At 42.2% G+C, this 21,644-nt stretch overlaps 1 protein-coding gene across 2 annotated transcripts in view; it reads left to right on the plus strand.

Annotated features, from left to right (window-relative positions):
* Positions 1 to 21,644, plus strand: part of Bmx (BMX non-receptor tyrosine kinase) — a 56,791-nt gene continuing 35,147 nt past the window's right edge. For both annotated transcript variants that reach the window (XM_028887777.2, XM_037198958.1), the window contains exons 1-6: positions 1 to 147; positions 9,367 to 9,513; positions 10,404 to 10,508; positions 12,458 to 12,539; positions 16,312 to 16,431; positions 17,920 to 17,984. In XM_028887777.2, the coding sequence (XP_028743610.1) occupies positions 145 to 147; positions 9,367 to 9,513; positions 10,404 to 10,508; positions 12,458 to 12,539; positions 16,312 to 16,431; positions 17,920 to 17,984 (522 nt within the window). In that variant the 5' untranslated portion in view covers positions 1 to 144. The remainder of the gene's footprint in view (positions 148 to 9,366; positions 9,514 to 10,403; positions 10,509 to 12,457; positions 12,540 to 16,311; positions 16,432 to 17,919; positions 17,985 to 21,644) is intronic.

The raw sequence follows: 21,644 nt of genomic DNA on the forward strand, positions 1-21,644 counted from the left end.
TGGGGGCACTGCGCCGCGTAGCCACTTCTGACCCAACAGCCAGAAACATGTGAGACAATCGGCTGCCGCGGGGGAGAGGATACAGCTGAGGCCGAGCTCTTCGCTTCACCGTGCTGGACCCCAGAGAGACGGGAGAAGCCTGAAATGGTGCGTTCAAGTGGCCAGCAGCTGTGCAGTGTCGTAGCCTACAGAAGGATAGGTTCAGACCCAGGTGTTGTGGGGCTGGAGTTTTTCAATTTTGGAGAGCCCATCACAGTAAATAATAACAATAATAATAATAATAATAATAATAATAATAATAATAACAACAACCACAAAATTATGAATAAGAGGTGTTGGGCTTCCCTTGGGACTCGAAAGCGAGCTTGTAATTTGGGGACCAGAGACTTAAACTGCTACTATTTCACCGTGAATTCTTCACCTTGCTCAAAATCTCACTGAGCGAGTCTGCCTGAGGGGGGGCCTAGCATAACCAGTTGGATGGATGTAGCTTTTTTCTTTACTGCTTTTCTCTACACATTTCATTCCACACTGCCCTTGCACGGCTTTTCACGTTGTCTTTCTAACTGCTCAACAAAAGACAGAGGGGTTTTTTTGTTTTATTTATTTTGTGTGTGTGTGTGTGTTGTTTATTTGTTTTTAGCTATACCTTCTTTTCTTTATATTTTCCTCATGTTCTTTCAGCTACAAATGTTTACTTTTAGGTTCCTGAAGTCTCCCTAAATCTGACATCAAGAATGCCTATGGTGGAAATAGAAGTGTGGGGGGCAAATTCTCCATTTGCTCCCACAACCATAGAATTAAAAGGTTCTCATTAGCTACCATGATTTCAGTGGACTTAAATTTCGGTGCACCTGAAACTCGAGTGTGCTCTTGAGTCCCCAGTGCAGACTGTGGTTTAGGTGTGGGGTGGGAACAGAGCCAACTGTGTCTTTTACATTTGTAATTTACTCTTGGATGATTTTATACGTGTATACAAAGTATTTTGATCAAGTATTTACTTAGTTCAGCCTCCACTACCCTCTCTTAGTCTCCTCTTACTCCCTCTGAAGCCCTTCTTCTTCTGAACAAGGATCACTCCTGCTTTCGTGCCATTTTGTTGGGGTCCATTGGGTGTAATCGGGGTGGTTTGCACTAGTGTGGGCAGGGGGATATTTCCTAGAGCAGCTGCCGAGGAAGAGTCTGCTTTCTAAGCAGCTCCAGGAGGTATCAATGCTATCAGACAAATGGACCACCCTTAGAGTCACTTCCAAGTACATATTTGGATAAGTGATTATGGGAGTGTAAATGCACCACCCATCGAGGCTGATTCAACCTGATTTGAAGTTAACTAGTTCCCAGATAGGGCCTGTAACAAACTCAAGGAACTGCTGCTTGGATCCATTTAAAAAAAATCTGGGGGTGAGGCATAAGAAGGGAAACTTTATCTTTAAGGAGCATGTCATTGCCTTCATCCAGTCTTTTGACTGTGCTGTGGTCTATTTGTCAACGAAGTACCTCGCAGCCCAGAGAAAGCACAGCTCCTAAGGTGCGGGGCATTGCCCTGCCATTTTCTCATGACTTCTGAAACCCTTCAAGACAGCTATTGTTTTTACTCCTTTGACAGATGGGGAAGCTGAGGTTTGGCAGGGTTGGGTAACGGGTCAGGTTGCGTAGAGACACATCCAGGATTTGAACCCGGCCATATGTGACGCTTTTGCCTAGGGCACTGCACAGCTAAACAGTAATAAATGCTAAACGGATGCCAGCTGATCGATTTACCACTTCTGACTTTTCTCCTGAGGAAGATGCCCAGAGGGAGTTCTCCTGAGGGAGGCAAAACAAAGAACAGGTTGCTCAGAATAAGAAAACCCAGCTTAGAAATGCTCTAGAAGGCACAGAAGATGAATTCATGTGCAAAGCAAATATGATCGCCAACAGAAATAGCACTGGAATTCTCTCTTCATGAGAATAAAATCTCCCTAGATGCCTTGTTTTCATAAGCTTATCTCAGAGCAGTTAAAGCATGCTTTTCCAAAATGCTGAGGATGTGAGTGTTGACATTACTGCTTCTGTCTATTTCGAGCCAAGATCAACTGTAGCTCTCTGGCCTACACAGTACCGTGGGAAACAGGGACTTGGGTTCTATGGAGCTGAGAGGCAGCATCATAAGCTTTGTTCAGTCACTTCACCTGATTCTGAATTATACTTCTTGGTCTGGCGTAAGCTTGCCATTGGATTGTATTCAGTTGTTTAGCAGAAAGATAAACAGGACCTTGGGCAAATATTTGACAATTAAAGTTGTCACAGGGATGTCTAGTTTCTCTTTCCAACCCCTGCCGATTCCTGCCCAGTCTTTTCTCTCCACTGCCCATCCAATACCTTTATCACTTTACTATCTTAGCGCCAATCAATCAGTCAGAATCTATAGCTAAATGGCATGTAAAATAACACAATGAACCAAGTAAAGGGTAAGGAACTGCTGCCCCGGCTCTCCATTCTAAAGAACAAAGCCTTAAAAGCCTTAAAAACACCATCTTGAATGTTTCAGGAAATAGTTTTTCCATTAGCAGAGCTGTTCACTGGACACATTTAACGCATCTCATCGTTTCCTGTCTCCTCCTCCCCTCCTTCACTACTTGCCATTTACTCCCACCTTCAAGGCTGCATATTTTTTTTTACCAGTATTCAAAAGGTGGGTTATAATCCATCTATAGATTCTGTGTTTCTAGAGCCAAGGACGAAACCCAGGACCTTGCACATGGTGGACCAGCATTCTTTACCTCTCTCATACTGCACCCTAGCCTAGAGTTTTACTATTTAACACTGCTTTGAGGGAGCCTGGGGAATGATTATTTCCAAGTCATGTGTTTCTGAGAGTTCTCTTGAAAGGTCCCTTGCACTGGTTTCATTAGACCAATATTTATGTTTAGTTCCCTCAACAGTGTGCCTTATTAAGGTGGCAGTAGCTTTGGTTGAATGTGTTGAATGTAGATCTCTCTCTCTCTCTCTCTCTCTCTCTCTCTCTCTCTCTCTCTCTCTCTCTCTCTGTGTGTGTGTGTGTGTGTGTGTGTGTGTGTGTGTGTGTGTCTTTGTCTCTCTCCCTGCCCCTCCCCCACTCTGGCCTTCTCTCTCTTTGAGACAGGATCTCACTGTGTATGTAGCCTTTGCTTGCCTGGAACTCAGTATGTAGACCAGGCTGGCCTGGAATTCACAGAGATCCTCCTACCTCTGCTTCCTGAGTACTGGGATTAAGGCATGTGCCACCATGCCCAGTTATTTCTGAGTATGTCCAGTGCCATGGTATGAACATGTCGAAGGCAAGACAGAAGAATCTAGCTCCCTGGCTATTGGTTAGTAGTTTGGGCAAAGTTGCTTACGATGTTATGACTCCATATTTCATTAGTAAAAGTGATTTTGAGGGTTACTCTAAGCTTTCACATCCAGTGGCTGCTTCTTGTGTTTAGGTTAGAGTCGTCTCAGTTTTAGATCGCACAATGGCCATGTTCTTTTCTATCACTGGTATCCTCATCAAGAATGTGGACTATGGAGCTAAGTAACAAGAATTCAAATCCCTGTTCTAACACATTAACAGTGTGACTTGGTGTTCTGCATAGTTTCGAGAATGATCTACGATAGCTGTATTTGCAGTTTCGAATGAGTGTGTTTATTCAGAATTTAACAAACAAACAAATAAAATGAAGAAATAGCCAGTGGCAGATAGACAGAAGCAAATTATAGATAGATAGCAAAACGTCAGCAAGCCGGGTTTTCACAACAGCCAACAGGGACAAGTGGAGTGGCCCAGTGGAGAGAGCAAACGAAGGTGGCAGCATCAGATTGGAGGCTAACTGGAGTTTCTCATTGAGAGTCTTCCCTCTGAGCTTCTGGCTTCCCAGTCCCACTGCAGGGATTTTTATACCTTGAGATAAACAATGGTAACCTCTGTTGGAAGTCGTTTATCTTTTAGCTATTTTCGAGGACACAAGTTTTTGTTTGTTTGGTTGGTTTTGTTTGGTATTTCGAGACAGCGTTTCTCCGTGTAACCCTGACTGTCCTGGAACTCACTCTGTAGACCAGGCTGGCCTCGAACTCAGAGATTTGTCTGCCTCTGTCTCCTGAGTACTGGGATTAAAGGCGTGTGTAATAATACCCTTTGTTGCTTACAGTTTTCCCCTCTTTCTGTTACAGAGCCAGGGAGCCAGCCTGACTCAGGACAGGGAGCTTGGAGAACACTAGATAAAACATGCTTGAATATGAGACAGAGGAGGTCAACTGACTCTCAGAACCCACTTTTAATAAGCTTGAACAGCACCTGACAATTTACCAATATAATGTAACTTACAACTGGGCGATTTGTTTTTCTATTGCTGCTTCGTCACCTGTAAGTAGGGACTGAAATTACAATATACTCTACGGTAGGACTGTTACAGGATAGAAGTTTTGAAAACTAGCCTGGCACAGGATTAGTGTGCCAGGACATGCCTAATAGGATGGAGGTCCAATAGCCTATTCCTAAGGTGTGCATGGCTCTGTGTCATACCCCATCACCCAGGGTGATTATAACCAACAAATAAACATTTCTGAAATGTCCTAAATTGTGCCCGGTATACGGTGAGCCCTTGAATGTCGGCAAGGATTATTACTAAAGTGTTTTTGTGTACTTCCGGGTTATTTTCAGTGTCCCCCATCATATAATAACTTTCATGATTTTTTTTCTTTTGTGTCTGTAGAGAAGTTTCAGCAGTTAAAAGTGTACACTGTACTGGTCTGGCAGAGGACCTGAACTGGGTTTCCAGAATCCACATTAGATGGCTCACACCTACCTGCAACTCCAGCTCCAGGGGGATCCTACAATGGCACCCATACTCACAAGTGCATATCTATCTACACACACACACACACACACACACACACACACAACAACATAACACACACACACACACACACATATACACACACACACACACACACAATTTTTAAAATAAAATAATCTTTTTCTTTTCAATTTTTCCTTCTTCAGACTGTTTATAGTAAAATGAATGGGCTCTACTGAGTTCTTTCATCCCATATAGTTCTTTTTGAAACCTTGACTTTCCTGCCCATAGCCCGCCAGGTTTTTCATTTAAGTGGCTTCATGCAAGAGGGCTCTAACAGATCTCATTTTACGAATCAGGACATTAAAAAGAAGAGCAAAGGGCCTGGTCCAGGTGCTATAGCCAGCAAACGGCAATCATATAATCTTTGAACCTTTGGAGTCTACTGCTGCATAACGAACGCCCTTACATATCTATCATTTAGTCATGAAACCTATCTCACATATATTTATTGTCACTCAGGGTCATGGAAAGGTGACTTTTGTTTCTGGAACCAGGCACTCAGCGTCAGACATCCTCTGGGTTGAAGGTCAGGCCTGCCAACTACAACTACCACATTGTACTTACTCTCACAAGATCATTTCCTTGTGAATCTTCAATAACCATGTGACTATGAGCCATACAAATTCAACATGCAGCTTTTATGTATGTAATTAATAGCACGATAGTTTCTGGTTTCCTTGTATTTATGTTTGTTGGGTTTTGGTTTTACCTCCCCTCCTGTGTAGTTTGATATGCTTATGGAAATAGGCAGCATGGACTATTTGGTAAGCAAATTGATGTTTCTATTCTATGTGGGTGGCATTATGAGAGTCCAGCCAGATCCCACCCACTCCTGTATGGAAATAGATTTCTGTTTAATACTAAGCAGGTTTCCTGTGTCAGCGTATTGTGAAAGAGTCTTCTTTTGCTTTTGCTTCCTACCTGAACTTCCTTTCAATGATGGTGGCCATAGCAGGTGCTGCGGGTCACTGAACAGGCCTTTGAGTCAACAGGAGTACCTGAGCGCTCTTCAACTGCTATCCCAATACGAAGGAGGAGACGCTGCATTTCTAAAAATTCATCAAGTATCCCTTCCTGTAGAGAGTGGGCCCACAGGCCTTCCTTCAGTTTGGACCTCGATTTAGCTGTAAAGAAGAATGAAATTACAACATCTCAGAAAAATGATAAAACTGGAGGTTGAAAGAAATAAGACGGACACAGACAAATACCACATTTCTCTTACATGCAAAATCTAGATTGAAATTTCTATGTCCATGTGTGTAGAAATGGACACATACATATGTGTAGGCCACGAGATTAGAAAGGAGACGATGAAAGAAGAGGAAGAGGTCTAAAGGGAGGGGGAAACAAAGGGGAGCTCTGACTCTATGTGCAGGAATGCAAGGGGGTGAACTGGGGGAGGGGAGTTGAGGCCAAGTAAAAACTAGGCATGAATGCGGGAGAACACCACAATCAAACTCCTTATTTCAAAAAAGATTTCTTTTATTTTGAATTCTGTGCGTGTACATGAGCTCAGTGCTCACAAGGCCAGGGCCGTTAGACCTAGACCCTGGAGCTAGAGAAGTCCATGGAGGGGAAGGAAGGGGGAGAGGGAGAAGGGAAGGCCCAGCACTGGCCACAGACCATGCTAGTTTGTTAGAAGAAATAGTCGGGTGATGGCAAAATTATGACTCATCAAAACAGGGCTCTTCTGGTCTGTAAAGGACATGAGAGTCCACCTTAAAGACCCTAGCCTTGAAGGCCTGGCCCTCATGAATTGAATTTCAGAGACACATGACTCCAAATGCCTGGTACCTGAGAATCACACATGTCAGATCCTCATGAACAGAATGTGAACCCGTCTTAATGACAGTAGTAAGCATGTATGCCTATGTATCTGAAAAGGAAAGAATCTAGAGAGATGCTTGTCTTTTTCTTTGGCCTGCTTGAGTTTTCAGTTCTGTAGAATAAGCACATATTATGTGATTTTTTTTAAGTGAAAAAAACAAACATTCACAAAAGACAGGTTTAAATGATGCTGAAATTTGACTAGTTATACCTCGTCTGCTGCAGAAGGATGGTAAACTCTTAGAAATTTATTGTAGAATGTAACTGGAGGCCCGACAGCCTTCCTTTCTACTTCCTGCTCTTCCTCCTAGTACATGGAGGATTTTGTTGTTCTTCTTAATGCTCTGTATAAAATCTCCTCCAGCCCCATCTTTAATGTGAAGTGCATGAAATCTCGATAAAGATCACATTATGCAAATTATCATCTGCAGTGCTGGGAAAAACTACACATCCTACCCCAGACATGAAGCCCTGTTTGTTTAAAACTCTGCTCTGATCAGATCTGCTAAGGTAGGAGGTAGACTTGAGAAATACTGTTTTAGCTGCACACATATGAGAAAATTCGGCAGAGCTTTTAATGTTTTTAATGTAGAGTATGATATGAAAGTATACTACAACTATGCCTAGTGTTTGGTTACCCTGCAAAGCGTCTATAACTTCTAAAACTACCACTTCATCATTTCCATGCATTTTCAAGAATATTCTCTTGTTGCCATAGACTCTGGATATAGGAAATAATCTTACCAGGGAAGGAAAACCTGTGGAAGTTTCAATGGCAGCAGAGGTGGAAGGGAGGTGTGACACCTCCTTACTCAGGTCCTGCCACCTGTACCCCAACCTCACCTCTGCCCTGTCATCCAACCCCAGGCAAAGAAACCAGTGTCCACACTGCTAAAAAGAAACTACGCCTGCTTTTGTTCTTTAAAAAAAAATTAAGCCCAGTGGTGGTGGCGCACACCTTTAATCCCAGCACTGGAGAGGCAGAGGCAGGCGGATCTCTGTGAGTTCGAGTTCAGCCTAGTCTACAGAGTGAGTTCCAGGACAGCCAAAGCTACATATTGAGACCTTGTCTCAAAACAAAACATCAATAAATAAACAAACAAACAAAACAAAATGAAAGAAAGAAATTGAAGACAGGGTCTCACTACATAGCCCTGGCTGCCCTTGAACTCGCTATATAGACCAGGCTGGCCTCATAGAGATCTATCTGCCTGCCTCTGCCTCCCGAGTGCTGGAATTAAAGTGCTAGGATTAAAGGCATGTGCCACTATGCCTGGTATTTTCCATCTTTTAAAAGAATTTAAACTTAATTTTTGTCATATTTTGGTCATATTCTTTCCCCTCCCCCAACTCCTCCATGCCCTTGAGAACGTTTTCAATAGTCATAGTCTCCTGACCTAGGTACTTAAATTTAAAGAGCTGTTGTTCTTAATTCCCACTTTTAGAGTTGTGTGATCTATGTCAGGAGGAAGGACTGGTGGTGATTTATTGAATCCTAGCTGTGTTTTTCGTCTCCCTTTCTATCTACTACCTGCTGTGGCACACTCCTGGGCTAGTAGGAAGGACCTGCTAGTGACCGGCCGGGTTTGCTTCTGCGCCTGCACCTGCCTCCATCCTGAGGAAACAATGTCTGTGCTGGTGCTTCCTGATCAAGAGTGTTAATAGGATGCAAATATTTTCTCTTTTAATGCATGGCCCTGGCATAGTCAGGGAGAACATGAGAGATGGTGCCTCAGAGCAGTAACTTTTTGCTTACAGCGTGAGAGTTAAAGTTAAGACCCATACGTCGACTTCAGCTCCCCAGTGTTTGAGGTAAGTAAACTTAATTATCTTCAGAGCATCAAAGATAGATCAGAACGACTGGGAACCTGATTTTAAATAATGGTGCATTCTCACAAAGCAAAGAAGAACAGGAAGTTTATCTCTGAGGCCCATGGCTTAACATCTCTTCTTTTCTAATCAGACCTGATAGCGCAGAGTGAGCTAAAACTGTCGTGTCTTAGTGGAAGGAGAGAATCGATGCATTTCTTTTTCTCTTTAAATACCTTAAGTTTTAGGTGTTTTCCATAGCTGGGGAGTGAAAAGGTTCTCCTTTGTAAATGTGCTCGGTCTGCTGTCCTTTCGAATCTCCTTGTCAACTTTTTGGTTGCCTTTCCACCCCCTTCTTCCTTTGATTTAATCTTGATCTTGTCGATCATATCTGAATCCCTTATGTCAGAAGACCCAGTCATGTTCCGGGGTGCTGAATGTCCCTTACAATGATACCAGTGTTTTGTGGTGATTTGGATAATATGGCGAAACCACTGGCCACAGGCATGGAGGGAAATTTCAGTTGATGAGTTACTGAATACATGGTGAGCTTCCTGAAGAGCAGTTTAAAAGATTTTACTCTCTCCTATTCAGTTCAATCGATGTGTATAGAATGGATGTGTGCAAGTGGTCAGGAGGGGGTGCAAAGTTGGTGACTATGATACAGAGTGAGACATGGGTCGGGAAAGGCATAAAATGCTATAGAAAACCCACATACTTCCGAACTCAGGATAAAAGCTGCAGAAAACTATGAGTGGTGTGTGGTCTATTCTATAATCCTAAATCAGTCTTACTTTTAGAAGTTGGCATGTTTATTCTCCCTGAACCTAGCTAGATACCGCCATCATTTTAATTCTTTTCTTTTCTTTAGGACGACAACATGGATACCAAGTCCATTCTAGAAGAACTGCTTCTCAAAAGGTCACAGCAAAAGAAGAAAATGTCACCCAATAATTACAAGGAGCGCCTTTTTGTTTTAACCAAAACAAGCCTTTCCTACTACGAATATGACAAAATGGTAAGGCTTTCCTTCCTTCTTTTGTGCTAGTTATTATTTTTTCCCGAGTCTCCACAAAGTACTTGATCATAATGAAAGAATAGCAAGTTTCTTAGCTAAGAGTAAAGATCAGCTTGTATCAATGTGCTACACTGTCTCTCTTTAACCAAAGTATGATGATTCAAGAAAAAGGATTTGGATCTCATTTTACTAAGAACAATCACAATACGTCTTTAAAACAGTGCTTCTCAGCTTGAGTAATTTTTATTGCCTGAGAGACATGGACAATGATGAGAGATACCTCAGCAGTCTCTAGTTCTGGGGCAGGAGGGTAAGTGTTTCTGGCATCCAATGGGTAGAGACTGAGGCTACTACTACAATACCCTACACCTGACTGAGGCTATTACTAAAATCCCCTACAGCTCACAGGTCATACGCCACAGCAAAGAGTTATCCATCCTGAAATATTAATAACAGTGCTGAGGGTGAGGAATGCTGCCTTGAAAGAGTAGTGGAAATAACAACAGCCCTGTGCCGTTGAGAACTTGATCATGGCAGACAAAACAAAATGCCATCAAGAAAACTGAAACAACGTGAAGCTGCTTCATGCCATTAAACCTTGCTTTCTCTATTAACCACTCGGCAGGTGGTTTGGGGAAAAAAATTACATGATTCTCAGCTAAGATTGTGAACTGTCACTCAGATACTGGCTTTTGGAGAAGCCACGTGTGCATGTGTGCATAGTTTAGAAATATGACTGTGACAGCCATGGAGCCACAGGACATGCATCTCCGTTGGCTTCCACACCCCTTCTTCTCCCTCCAGACATTAACTTTAGCTGTATGCTTTTCCCTGCTCACTGTGACACACACACCAGCATGACATAGCTTCTGGTTTGCTTTTGAATTCAGAAACGAGGAAGCAGAAAGGGATCAATAGAAATTAAGAAAATCCGATGTGTGGAAAAAGTCAACCTCGAGGAGCAGACACCTGTGGAAAGACAGTACCCGTTTCAGGTAAAAAGGGGGATGGTTTCTCTACTATTTTCTAGTATTAGCTCCCTATGCCCAGGAAAATAACAAGATTGCAAAATGATCCCTTGAGAGGATGATCGTGTTTGGAATATTCCCAAGTGGGCGTTGGCGGTTTATCAGAATCCTCCTGGCTGATCTGCTTCCCTTAGAGGGAGGGGAAACAAAAGGAGAGTGTAAACTACTGGGGTGTGACCTGCTTCAGCTCTACCCATCTCTTTTATGGAACTTAGTGGGGTGTCTCTCTCTCGGGTAACTGCAAGTAGGAAGCTATGCAGGATTAAGTTCCAACCCTGCCCTGACTTGTCTCCAAGGAGATGGTAAAATAGTTCCCATGTGGGTGCTGCAGATTGAACCCAGGTCCTCTGGAAGAGTAGTCAGTGCTCTTAACCACTTAGGTGTCTTGACAGCCCCTAGAATCTCAGAATTCTTTCTTTTTCATCTTTATTTGTTTAGTGGGGGGTGTCTCCCACCCTGTGTGTGTGTGTGTGTGTGTGTGTGTGTGTGTGTGCGTACACATGCTCCCACATGCCACAGCATGAATGTGGAGTCAGAGGACAGCTTGTAGGAGTCAATTCTCTCCTTCCACCATGTGGGTTCAGGGAATCAAAATCAAGTCATCAAGTTTGGTGGCAAGCAGCCTTACTTCTGAGCCATCTCTCTAAAGAATTTTAAACATTCCCATGCTACAAAGAATGCCTTTGTGAAGGGGCTTGAGCTGAATCAGACCGACTACAAAACGATCAGCCAGTTGGGGAAAACCAAGGAAGAGGGTGCCCATGAAGGCAACCTCAAACACAGCAGGAACACAGAGGCTACGCAAAGCCACAAAGGTTTGCCTAGAGACCTCCCAGCCCACTACTTGCATTCGAATAGCCATAAAGATATATCACAGCTTATGTCTGAGTATAGTAGCTCATTTACTAGAAAAACGGCATACTCATATATATGATATATATAATATATACTGATAAATATCATATATAAATAAAAGTAAAAATATTAAAGTAGGATGAGTCCAGCTTCTAGAAGATCTTTCATAAGTGGTATGTGTTGTTTTCCAGTTGTAAAATAAGCCTGAGCTGGAGAGGGCATTGTAATTTTCAGACCAGGGCAGGCATATATGCTTGTGGTTGTAAGAAGAGGACATGGGGCGTCCTGCGTGTGCAGGCAAGAAGCCACGGGGTGTTCTTCTCTATCACTCTCCACCTATTCCCTCGAGACTAGATCTCCTACTGACCCTGGAGCCCAATAATCTTCCTGTCTGTGACCTCCAGAGCAGTGGACTTACAGGCTTGCACAGGAGCGGGCCCTGCATTCCTCATCCACCGAGCCATCTCTCCAGCCCCATAAACAATCATCAGGAGGGATAAGAAAACCTAGTGTGGAGTGTCTGAGATGCTGCGTGATGTGTGACAGACTGACGTAACAAGGAGACATAGCTTTCCTGATTGTAAACATAAACCGAAAACTGACCAGAATGTGGGGCAACTGCCCAATAAGGCACAGCGAAGGAAAGGACATGCCATCTCTGGAAACAGCTTTTAAGGATACAGAAGTGAAAGATTTTCTAATTTCTAATTAGGAAAGGAATTGCATACTGGTTAGAAAGATGGACCAGAGCAGTCCTAAGAAATATGTAATTTATCATATTATAATACTTCCTGGTCCAGAGCACCCTAAATGAGGCTTTAATATTCACCACTGTTCCATGGTTCATTGCTATGATTTTTCCCAAGTTCTGACATAAAAACACATTTAGATATGGAAGATTTTTTTAAAACCTGTACTTTTTTCACATAATTCCAAAGCTAGTATATGTTATATGAAAAAGGGTTTATTTCTGATAATATAAACATTCACAGGTATACGAGACTGAACCATGAACCACTTGTATCAGAATTCATTGCTTTTTTTTTTTTTCTCCTTTCCAGATTGTGTATAAAGATGGGCTTCTCTATGTCTATGCATCAAACGAAGAGAGCCGAACTCAGTGGTTGAGAGCACTGCAAAAAGGTAATGAGATGCCACAATGGAGGCTTGAACTGTTTTCTTCTCAAGCTCAGGCGGTGGGCTGTGTTCGAGCTTGCTTTGGCCTTCTCAGGGTTACAGGCAGGAGGCCTCAGGATCACCTTTGCGTTCCCACCCAGCACAGAGGAGCTATTGTGTCTTCCCTGGCAGGAGGTGGAGGGGGTGGGGGGAGCTAGACCAGCTGTGCTTCCTGCGACGTTTAACGTCCTGTTGGGACTGTATTTCCAAGGTTCACAGACAGCGCTAATAGTACTGAGCACTTACCACTTGCCAGCTCCTCTATCAAGCACATGTCGCATGTTGTTACAGAATCCTCTTGACAACTATAGGCAGGGATGGGAGTCTCAAAATGTAATCACCTAAACCCGACTTTTTAAGTCACAATATTGCAAGCTAAGTCACTATATTTTTGCCTCAAACTGAAGATTTAATGAAGATTTTAATCGTATTTTTTTCAGCTGCTGTGGTAACAAGGGAGAGAATTGTTGTTATTAATTTAGCACCACCATATTTCCCTCTGCAATCTTTTTGTTTTCAAAAGAGTCATGTTGTAAGGATAACATGTAACTCAAATCAGTGACTCTACTGGTGTAGCTTCAGATTTTAACATCCTAGACAGAGGAAGATTTTATCTTTATCCTTTATGTTTATGTTTTAGATTATGGCAATATCTCAGTACCCCTCCGATTCCACATACCCACTCCACATCGATGCAAATACATCCTTTCCTATACAGTTCTTCACTTTCCCCTTATGGAAAAGGACTTAGCAATCTATTTTGTGGCATGGTGAAGTGCTCATTAGGGAGAGAAGCTTCTCTCATTACCCACAATCATCTCAATGAAGTGAGACAGGTACCGCTACCAGAGCCAGGCAAACCTGCTTGCCGTGTTATCTATTTTATATAACACATCTGGGCCTTTCCTGACTTGTAAAATGAGGAGCATATTCCTTTTCTCCTATAGCAATTCCATGTATGAGCAATTCTAAAATATATTAAAATATTCTCTTACACAAAAGTCATTGTGGATATAATGGGGCTTCCAGAAGGAGCCCTAAGGTTTTGCTTCCCAGGCAACCATCTTTGGGGGAACCTTCTAGGGCTCAGTTGTCATATAGATACTCCCTGCATTCAGCTCTTGTTTAGCCTCTGTGTCTGCATTTGTGGGTCTTTCTGGGACTACACGTGTTGTCCAGGCTGTGGGGTAACACGTGTGATGGTTTATGGACGGAAAAGGAGAACGAAGAGACAAGCAACACGTCTCTTGGGCCCTGGTGAAACTGCATTGTCTCCTTTCCTAGTGCTACTGTATGCACAGCAGAAAGTGTGTGCCTGGTAGCAGTGCTTTGGACTGGAGGAAACAAGAGGTCAAGCAATCACTGGAGCAAACCTATCTGCGCTTTCTCTCCCCCAGGGAGAAGAAGGCAAACAGTCTTGGGATTGGGCAGGCATTCGAGGATGTCAGGGACGCAGGTTCCTTCTAGCTTTCTGTTTTACCATTCTTACAGGTTCCTGGAAGGTTCTAAGCTGTCTTAGAAGGCCCCTGCTGAAAACTTTTGTTCATGTGAACATGTTTCTCAGAAATAGGGCTCCTATCTATCTCTATGTACAATAGGTATTGAAAAACAGTATCCGTGTTTGTTTTCTTCAGTCTCTGTGCTGGAGGATAGATGAGGTAGGTGAGATTGTTATCAAGTTAACAACAACTAACTTGCTGTGGGAAGACAAAGGTTCTCTCATTTAAATATTTCCCCCTACAAACTCTTACCAATTTAAACTATAACAGTCTTTTCAACTCTGTAAGAGTCATGATAGCAAGAACAGCCACCTCTCAGGGGTGTGTAGACTAACCAATGCATGTGAGGAACAATGCATAAAGTCACACACAATTTTTTAACATCACCATTAAGTATTGGGATTGTTGCAATGTGGACTTCAGGATGTGGTTGGAGGATTAGTTACTCAGGAAATTAAATCCTTTCGATTGGAAATCTTGACACATTAAAGAGCAAGAGCTTAGACAGCAAGAAAACATGCAATATGCCTGGGGCACTTCTATGGTCATTTGAGCCTAAACTCAGAAATTAACATTTTATAATCTTAATACATTCTGTAATAATTTACCTTTAATGCTCACTAGTGAAGTTTTTCTTGGGTGCTGGCATTTTCAGCTACACTGAACTTGAGTTGTATTAAATGAATGTCATTACTAAAACCCACTTTTCACTGAACTATCTGAGGCCAAAGATTTATGCATAGTATCTTATACTCCATCAGTGACCCAGCACAATATTAATTATTATTCCTTAAGTCGGGTTAATAAAGGAAGACTAGGACTCTCTGGGTTCCAAGTTAGGAGTTTTCTAGATGAACGTAAAATCAAGAAGGAAGAGTTGAAGTGATACATAGAACCAGCCCTCCCCACCTAAAGATGCTTCCTGAGCTCTTCTCCACTAAATCCTTGTAGGTTTCTCTGTCTGCTGTATTTCAAAAGATGCTAATTTCTTGCAGATACAGCACTATATTCCAAAATTAGAATTTAATTTGTTTTACTTGACACCGCCTTATTCTCATGGTTTGTTTTTCTGGTACTGGAGATGGAGCCCAGGACTTGGTGGATGCTAGGCAGGAGCCCTACCCCCGAGCTGCACCCTTAGCTCCTCTTTTCTAATTCGCATACATCCTAGCGAGGTGTGGTGGCAGACTCCTCTAGTCCCAGCATTTGGGAGGTGGAGGCAGGAGAGTCAAAAGTTCAATGTCAGTTTTGGCTAGATGGTGAGGCAAGACTAGATTTGTATATAAGAGACTTTGTCTAAAAATAAAAAGATAGTTCCCCCCCCAAAATTATTTATTCCTTAGAGTAAGGATGTCAAAATCATGAAAGACAAAGAAAAGTTGAGAAACTTTTCTAGGTCAAAGACAACAAAACAACTAAATTTCATACATAATACTGGATAAGAACTTGAGCAGAAATAATACGTCATTTAAAGAACATTATTGGAACAATTAGAGAAAACCAAATATAACATATATATTCAATTTCCCGAATTTGACAATTGGCTTTATAGTTAGGTAAGAGAATAAAAACCACTGGAAATAGAAGCTGTGTGGGGAAATATTTACGGGTGACATCATTCAAGCCAAATACCTGCTGTTCACTCTAAATTACTAAGGGAATAATAACGACAAATTCTGAGAACAACAATGATGTGTGTAAGGAAGAGGAAGAAGCAACAAAACAATATAGTTAACACCAGCAGGGCTAAGGGAAGGGTGGCAGGAGGCGGGGCTAGGCTGCACAATTCTTACTGTACCTCTGAAACCTTTTCAAGTGAAACCCACAGTAAGTACAAGTTGTCCGAAAGTCTCCTTTTTCCTAAGATCTAGCCCTACAACCCAGCCTACATCTGCCACCAAAGAACATTCAGGACCTTTACAGGCGTATTTATAAAATCTTCATGGCAAGCTGGCCAACGTATGCATTTTTCCTAACTCTTCCGTGTCAGAATGATTCATTATTATGCTGTGGTTAGACTGTGGATCGTGCTGTGGTTTCTGTTTATTCCTTGGGTTTGTTAACTTCCGAGTGAAAGACAGCTGCTTTGGTAGACCCCGGGTCTTCCATCAGTTTCTGGTGAATGAGACTGTCATTGTACTGAGATGATAGTATTTACTTACTGCATCCTTTTCTTGGGCCAGTCAGTGTCTGTTGATATCTTGTCTCCTTCTCTTGTGTCCTTCCTATCCGCCCTTCAGAGATACGGGGCAACCCCTACCTGCTTATCAAGTACCACAGCGGCTTCTTCGTGGACGGGAAGTTCCTGTGCTGCCAGCAAAGCTGTAAAGCAGCCCCAGGATGTACCCTCTGGGAAGCATGTATGTGTGGCTCCCTGTTGCCCTGGACCTTGGATGGGGAGGGGACCCACTAGGTCAAGCCTGCCCAATACTAGATCCGTTTTCCAGAAACAAAATATATCATATTGATTGGCATCATAGTAACACAGCTTTGTGGATGCTATGCTGAAAAATGAAATATAATTTCAGTGTCAGTTGAATCATACTTCCTCAATATTAATATACACCTTTTTTCCTTTTGTGAGAAATGTTTTTAAAATTGAAATCACAACAAACAAACACAGAGAGAAAAAAAGCATGAACGTGGATGGGTAGGGAGGTGGGTAGCACTGGGAGGAGTTGGGGAAAGGGAAAAAGAATATGATCAAAATATACTTTATGAAAACAGTTTAACAAGAAATTAAAAACATGGACCAAGTAATGACCCATTAATACCTCTCATAATTCTTCTAGTTTAAAGCAAACTCCTCAGAAGTAAAATGTGCCGAGCATATCCCCATGGATCAAACAGCTAGTTTTCCCACTTGATAAGAGAATGAGGAGCTGGAGAGATGACGCAGTGGTTAAGGGCAGCAGCTGCTCTCCCAGAGAGGGCCTGGGTGAGATTCCCAGCACCTACAGGGTGCTTCCCAGCAGGCTGTAACTCCAGTCCAGCAGATCTGACGCCCTCTTCTGGCCTCTTTGGGCACTGCATGCAAGTGTTTTACACACACACACACACACACACACACACACACACACACACACACACACAGCCAAGAACACCCGTATATAAACACAAAAGGAAAGGAAAGGAAAGGGTTGTATGTATGGTTTGTTTTTAATCAAAGGCAGGCATGGTGGCATAGATTTGTAATCCTGATAAGAGACCGAGGCAAGAAGATCATAGTTTAAGCCTGACCTGAGCTATATAGCAAGACCAAGCCTCATACTGAGACCCTGTCTCAAGCACACACACACACACACACACACACACACACACACACACACACACACACGAGAGAGAGAGACAGACAGACAGACAGAGAGAGAGACAGAGAGACAGAGAGAGACAGAGACAGAGACAGAGATACACAGAGACAGAGAGATAGAAAGACAGAGAAAGCTCAGTTCTTTCTTCTTATAAATAACAAAATCATGAAGCAACCCTGCTTTTCAAATATATAGCAAAACACACGATTTAAGTAATAGTTTTAACTATCACATATGCCAACATGATGATAGCTATCATTACAAAATTTATTTAAAGTTGTTGGCTACTCTGTACGGTGTGTTGGTTTCTTTGTAACTTGTGGGGATGAGGTACACATTGCTTATAAGCTTTAGAGGAACTTGAACTTTCAGTCAGACATTGCAATGTGTCTGTTGCTGGCGCTGCAAGAGTGCTATTTGAGTTGAGCATTGCCCAAGAATTCAGTTGCTCTGGTGTATTGTTCATGTAGACTGGTTCAATGTTTTGTTTCCCAGCGCTGGGTGGTTTCCTTTGCTCTATTTGCTTTTGCTTTCCAGATGCTGATCTGCACATTGCAATCAGTGAGGAGAAACACAGAGGCCCCACCTTCCCAGAGAGGGCAGTAAGTCCATTTTTCAATTATTTTTTAAGTTGACATACAAAGTCTGGAATATTTGTACATATGTGTCATTACATTTTGTTATAATTCATCCTCTCTCATCATCTTCCACTGGTTCCTTTTCGCATTCTGCATGTATGTCCCACATAGTCCATTACCCTCTCATTTTCCCTTAAGTTTTCTCCTTCCACCTTTATTATCCTTGTTCTAGTTTTATGATCTACATATACACACACATACACACACATGCACATGCACATGTAATTCTAAATTTAGGTTTTTCATATGAGAGAAAAGATGCAGCATTTGTCTTTCTGGGACTGGCTTAGTTGACTTAACATAATGATTTCCAGTTCCCATCTATTTCCCCTGCAAATGTCATGATTCTGGCTTTCTTTACACCTAAATAAAATTCCATTGTGTATATGGATCACATTTCTTATCTGTTCATCTGTTGATGGAAACCAATGCATGTTCCATTTCCTAGATATTGTGAATAGAGTAACAATAATTGAACAACATACATGAGTGTATGCTACCACTCTAGTTGGCGTGAGCCTGGGAAGTGGGGGCCTTGAAATGAGGCAAACTAAAGTCTCATGTGATAGCCAATTTATTCAGAGCATCAGACAATTTATACTCTGAGGGCACTCTGACAGTTAAAGAAGATCAATGAGCAAAGATCACATGATTCTAAACTGTATACAAGTCACAAAGATAACCCATGCTTGGAAACTTCTTTGCATAACGAAAGGAAGATGTTGGGTAATCTGAAATAAACCCACTCCCACTTACTACACCTGGGAGGGGCACAAAAGCACATTCCAAGAACAACGCATTAGTTCCAGGATAGCCAGAGCTACATAGTGAGACCCTGACTTGAAAAAAGCAAACCAACAATTAAAACAAAACAAAAACCTTCAGAGTATGTCTCCATCCGTTTTTACAGCTACCTTGTTCTAAGTTACAACTTCTTCCCTTTACCTTGCTCTGGTCTGTATCAACCGTATCAACTTTGGAGCAGGGATCATGAAACCACTGGGCCTTCTGACCCTTTCAGGGTTAAGCCAAGTAACAGGAGTATAATGAAAAACAGATATTCTTACATAGCTATACATGGTCCTATTATGATTCGGTAGTGATAGCAGCTGCATGAGTTTCTCAAACATCTTTATCTTATGAGAGAATTGTGTCAATTTTCTACTGAGAGGACAGATCAAAATGGAACTTTATGACAGGAAAGATGCCTTGATACTCAGCCCTTACATTTGCCAATCCCCAAGCCTTATATTGGGTTATTCCACCTTATTTTAGACAGAGTCCCTTCAAAACAGTTTCTAGACAACTTTTTCCTAGGGGTGGAGCCTTTCTATAGGAAAACAAACAAAACTTGGACAGCTCTAGATCATTAAAGTATATGCAGATTGCACACCCCTTTCTTTTGTTGACAACCATAGCCTTCTACTTTCAGGATTCCCATGCAGATGGCAGCCTCTTCACATGCTAGGAGGTGTCTCAAGTGGCCTCCAGGTTCCCTAGGACATCATCTTAAATGGGCCTCTCAGGTCTATGGCATGTTTTAAGTACTGATTATTTTTCTCTTTCTGAGAAAAACCTATATACCATTTTCCTGAATCAACTCAACTGACAAAAATAACTAATTTAAAAAATATATTCAGTAGTATTCCCCAATTTCATGTCCATACAGAACTTCAAAATGTGACATTATTTGGAAACAAGGTATTTGTAGACGTAATTGATAGTTAAAGGTCAAGTTGAGATCATGCAGGGCAAGAGTGGCCCATGAGGCTGGAGACTAATGCTTTTGTAAGACAGGGGACACAGGGAGATAGATACACAGAGGAGGTGGCTGTGTAAAGACTTACGCAGACACTGGAGTTATAATACCACAAGTCAAGGAACATTTGTTACCACCAAAAGCTAGAGCAGCAAAGGCATCCTTCCTAGAACCTTCGAGAGAGTATGGCCAGGTGGAACTTTGAATTGGGACTTTTGACCTCTACAACTGCAAAAGAAGAATTTCCATAATCTTAACCCACCAAACATGTGGCAGTGTGTTATAGTAGTCCTAGGAAATAGGTAGGACTGCTTGAGCTTTTACTTTGTATTCAGAAACATTGCTGTTTGGGCTTGGTTGGGTATTTACTTGCAGGCCTGCTGTTGCTTGAAACTCACAAGTCTTGGGTTTGGAGCAGTAACTCAGTAGTAGAGCACTTGTCTAGCATGCACAAGACCCTGGGTTCAACTCTGGCATGCAAAGTAAGCAAACAACTGTGATCCGAACAACAATGTCTTGACTAGACAATGTTACAGAGACAGATGTCCAGTTGATGTTGGCTGTGATCAGCGCAGAAATAGAGATTGACTGCAAAAGGACAGGAGGGATTTTATAGGAGCGATGGAAATATGTCAAGGATAGATTGTAATGATGGCCATAGAACTGGATACATCTACTAACAGTCACTAAATTTTATACTTAAAAAATCATAATTCCCACTGAAGTTTATTTCAAACAAATCTAAGCACAGAGAGCAATTAGGAGCTAGAAACCATCAAATCTTATTGTTATTTAGTAAGTGAAGCAATGTTATTCATTAAGCAGTGCTGTTTACTCCATGAGAAAGGCCACAACATACAACAAAACCAACTACAAGAGTTTATTAAGGGAAGGGAACAGAAGTGCTTAGGTCTATGGAATGATCATGCAGGAAGAGAGGAGTAGAGGGATGAGTGGGACGTGCTTTTATAGATTCCCCCACACATGTGCATATGGGCTTATGTAGCTATGACACTCATGCGCATAGATTATGAGATCTCGCTGTGCGCAAATTACATGATCATGCAGCACACAGATTATGTAGGACGTAAGGCCCTGGGATGACAAAGCATCTTGCCAGTGCATGTGCGGTCATGGGGGAGTGGCTAGGAATTCTAACACTTATCTCTTGCAGGGGTTTTTTTTTAAAAATGTGTGGAAAATCAGCAAACAACTCAATGGCCTGAGGGTTCCAAGTCCTTTTATAAACATGTTTTTTATCCATTCTTTTTAGACTTGCATACATATGTGTGACATATTTTGATTATATCTACCGTCTACTCCCTCTTGAACCCCCAACAGAACATCCTCTCCACAACTTCATGTCCTCTCCTTATTTATTATTTATTTATTTATTTATTATAAAACACAAAGTTCAATTTGTGCTGCCCATATACTCATGACTGTGGGGTCACCTACTGGAGTATGGTCCACTTATCAGGATCACACCCCTAAAGAAAATTGACCCTCTGTCTCTCAGTAGCCATTAATTGCCAAGAGCTCCTGTGCTAGAGGTGAGACTTTGCGAGCCCCTCTTCCATACTGGAATGTTGACCAGCTTGCCTTGGGTGGGTCTTCTGCAGGCAACCCCAGCTGCTGTGGGCTCATGAGCACAGCAGCCATTTCATGTCCAGAAGACACTCTGTGGCGGCAGTCTTCCCAACCCCTCCGGGTTTTACAATCTTTCGGCACTCTTTTCTTCACTGTTTATGGAGTCCAAGGCTGGTTTTGAGTGTAAGCTGTTGAAGTTAACCAAAGACCAAAGAGAGTGTCGTGAAAGGAATAGAAATGCCCTTCTCTCCCTTCTCTTCTCCCCCTCCTCCCTT

Source organism: Peromyscus leucopus, chromosome X (assembly GCF_004664715.2).
Source record: "Peromyscus leucopus breed LL Stock chromosome X, UCI_PerLeu_2.1, whole genome shotgun sequence".
NCBI lineage: Eukaryota > Metazoa > Chordata > Mammalia > Rodentia > Cricetidae > Peromyscus > Peromyscus leucopus.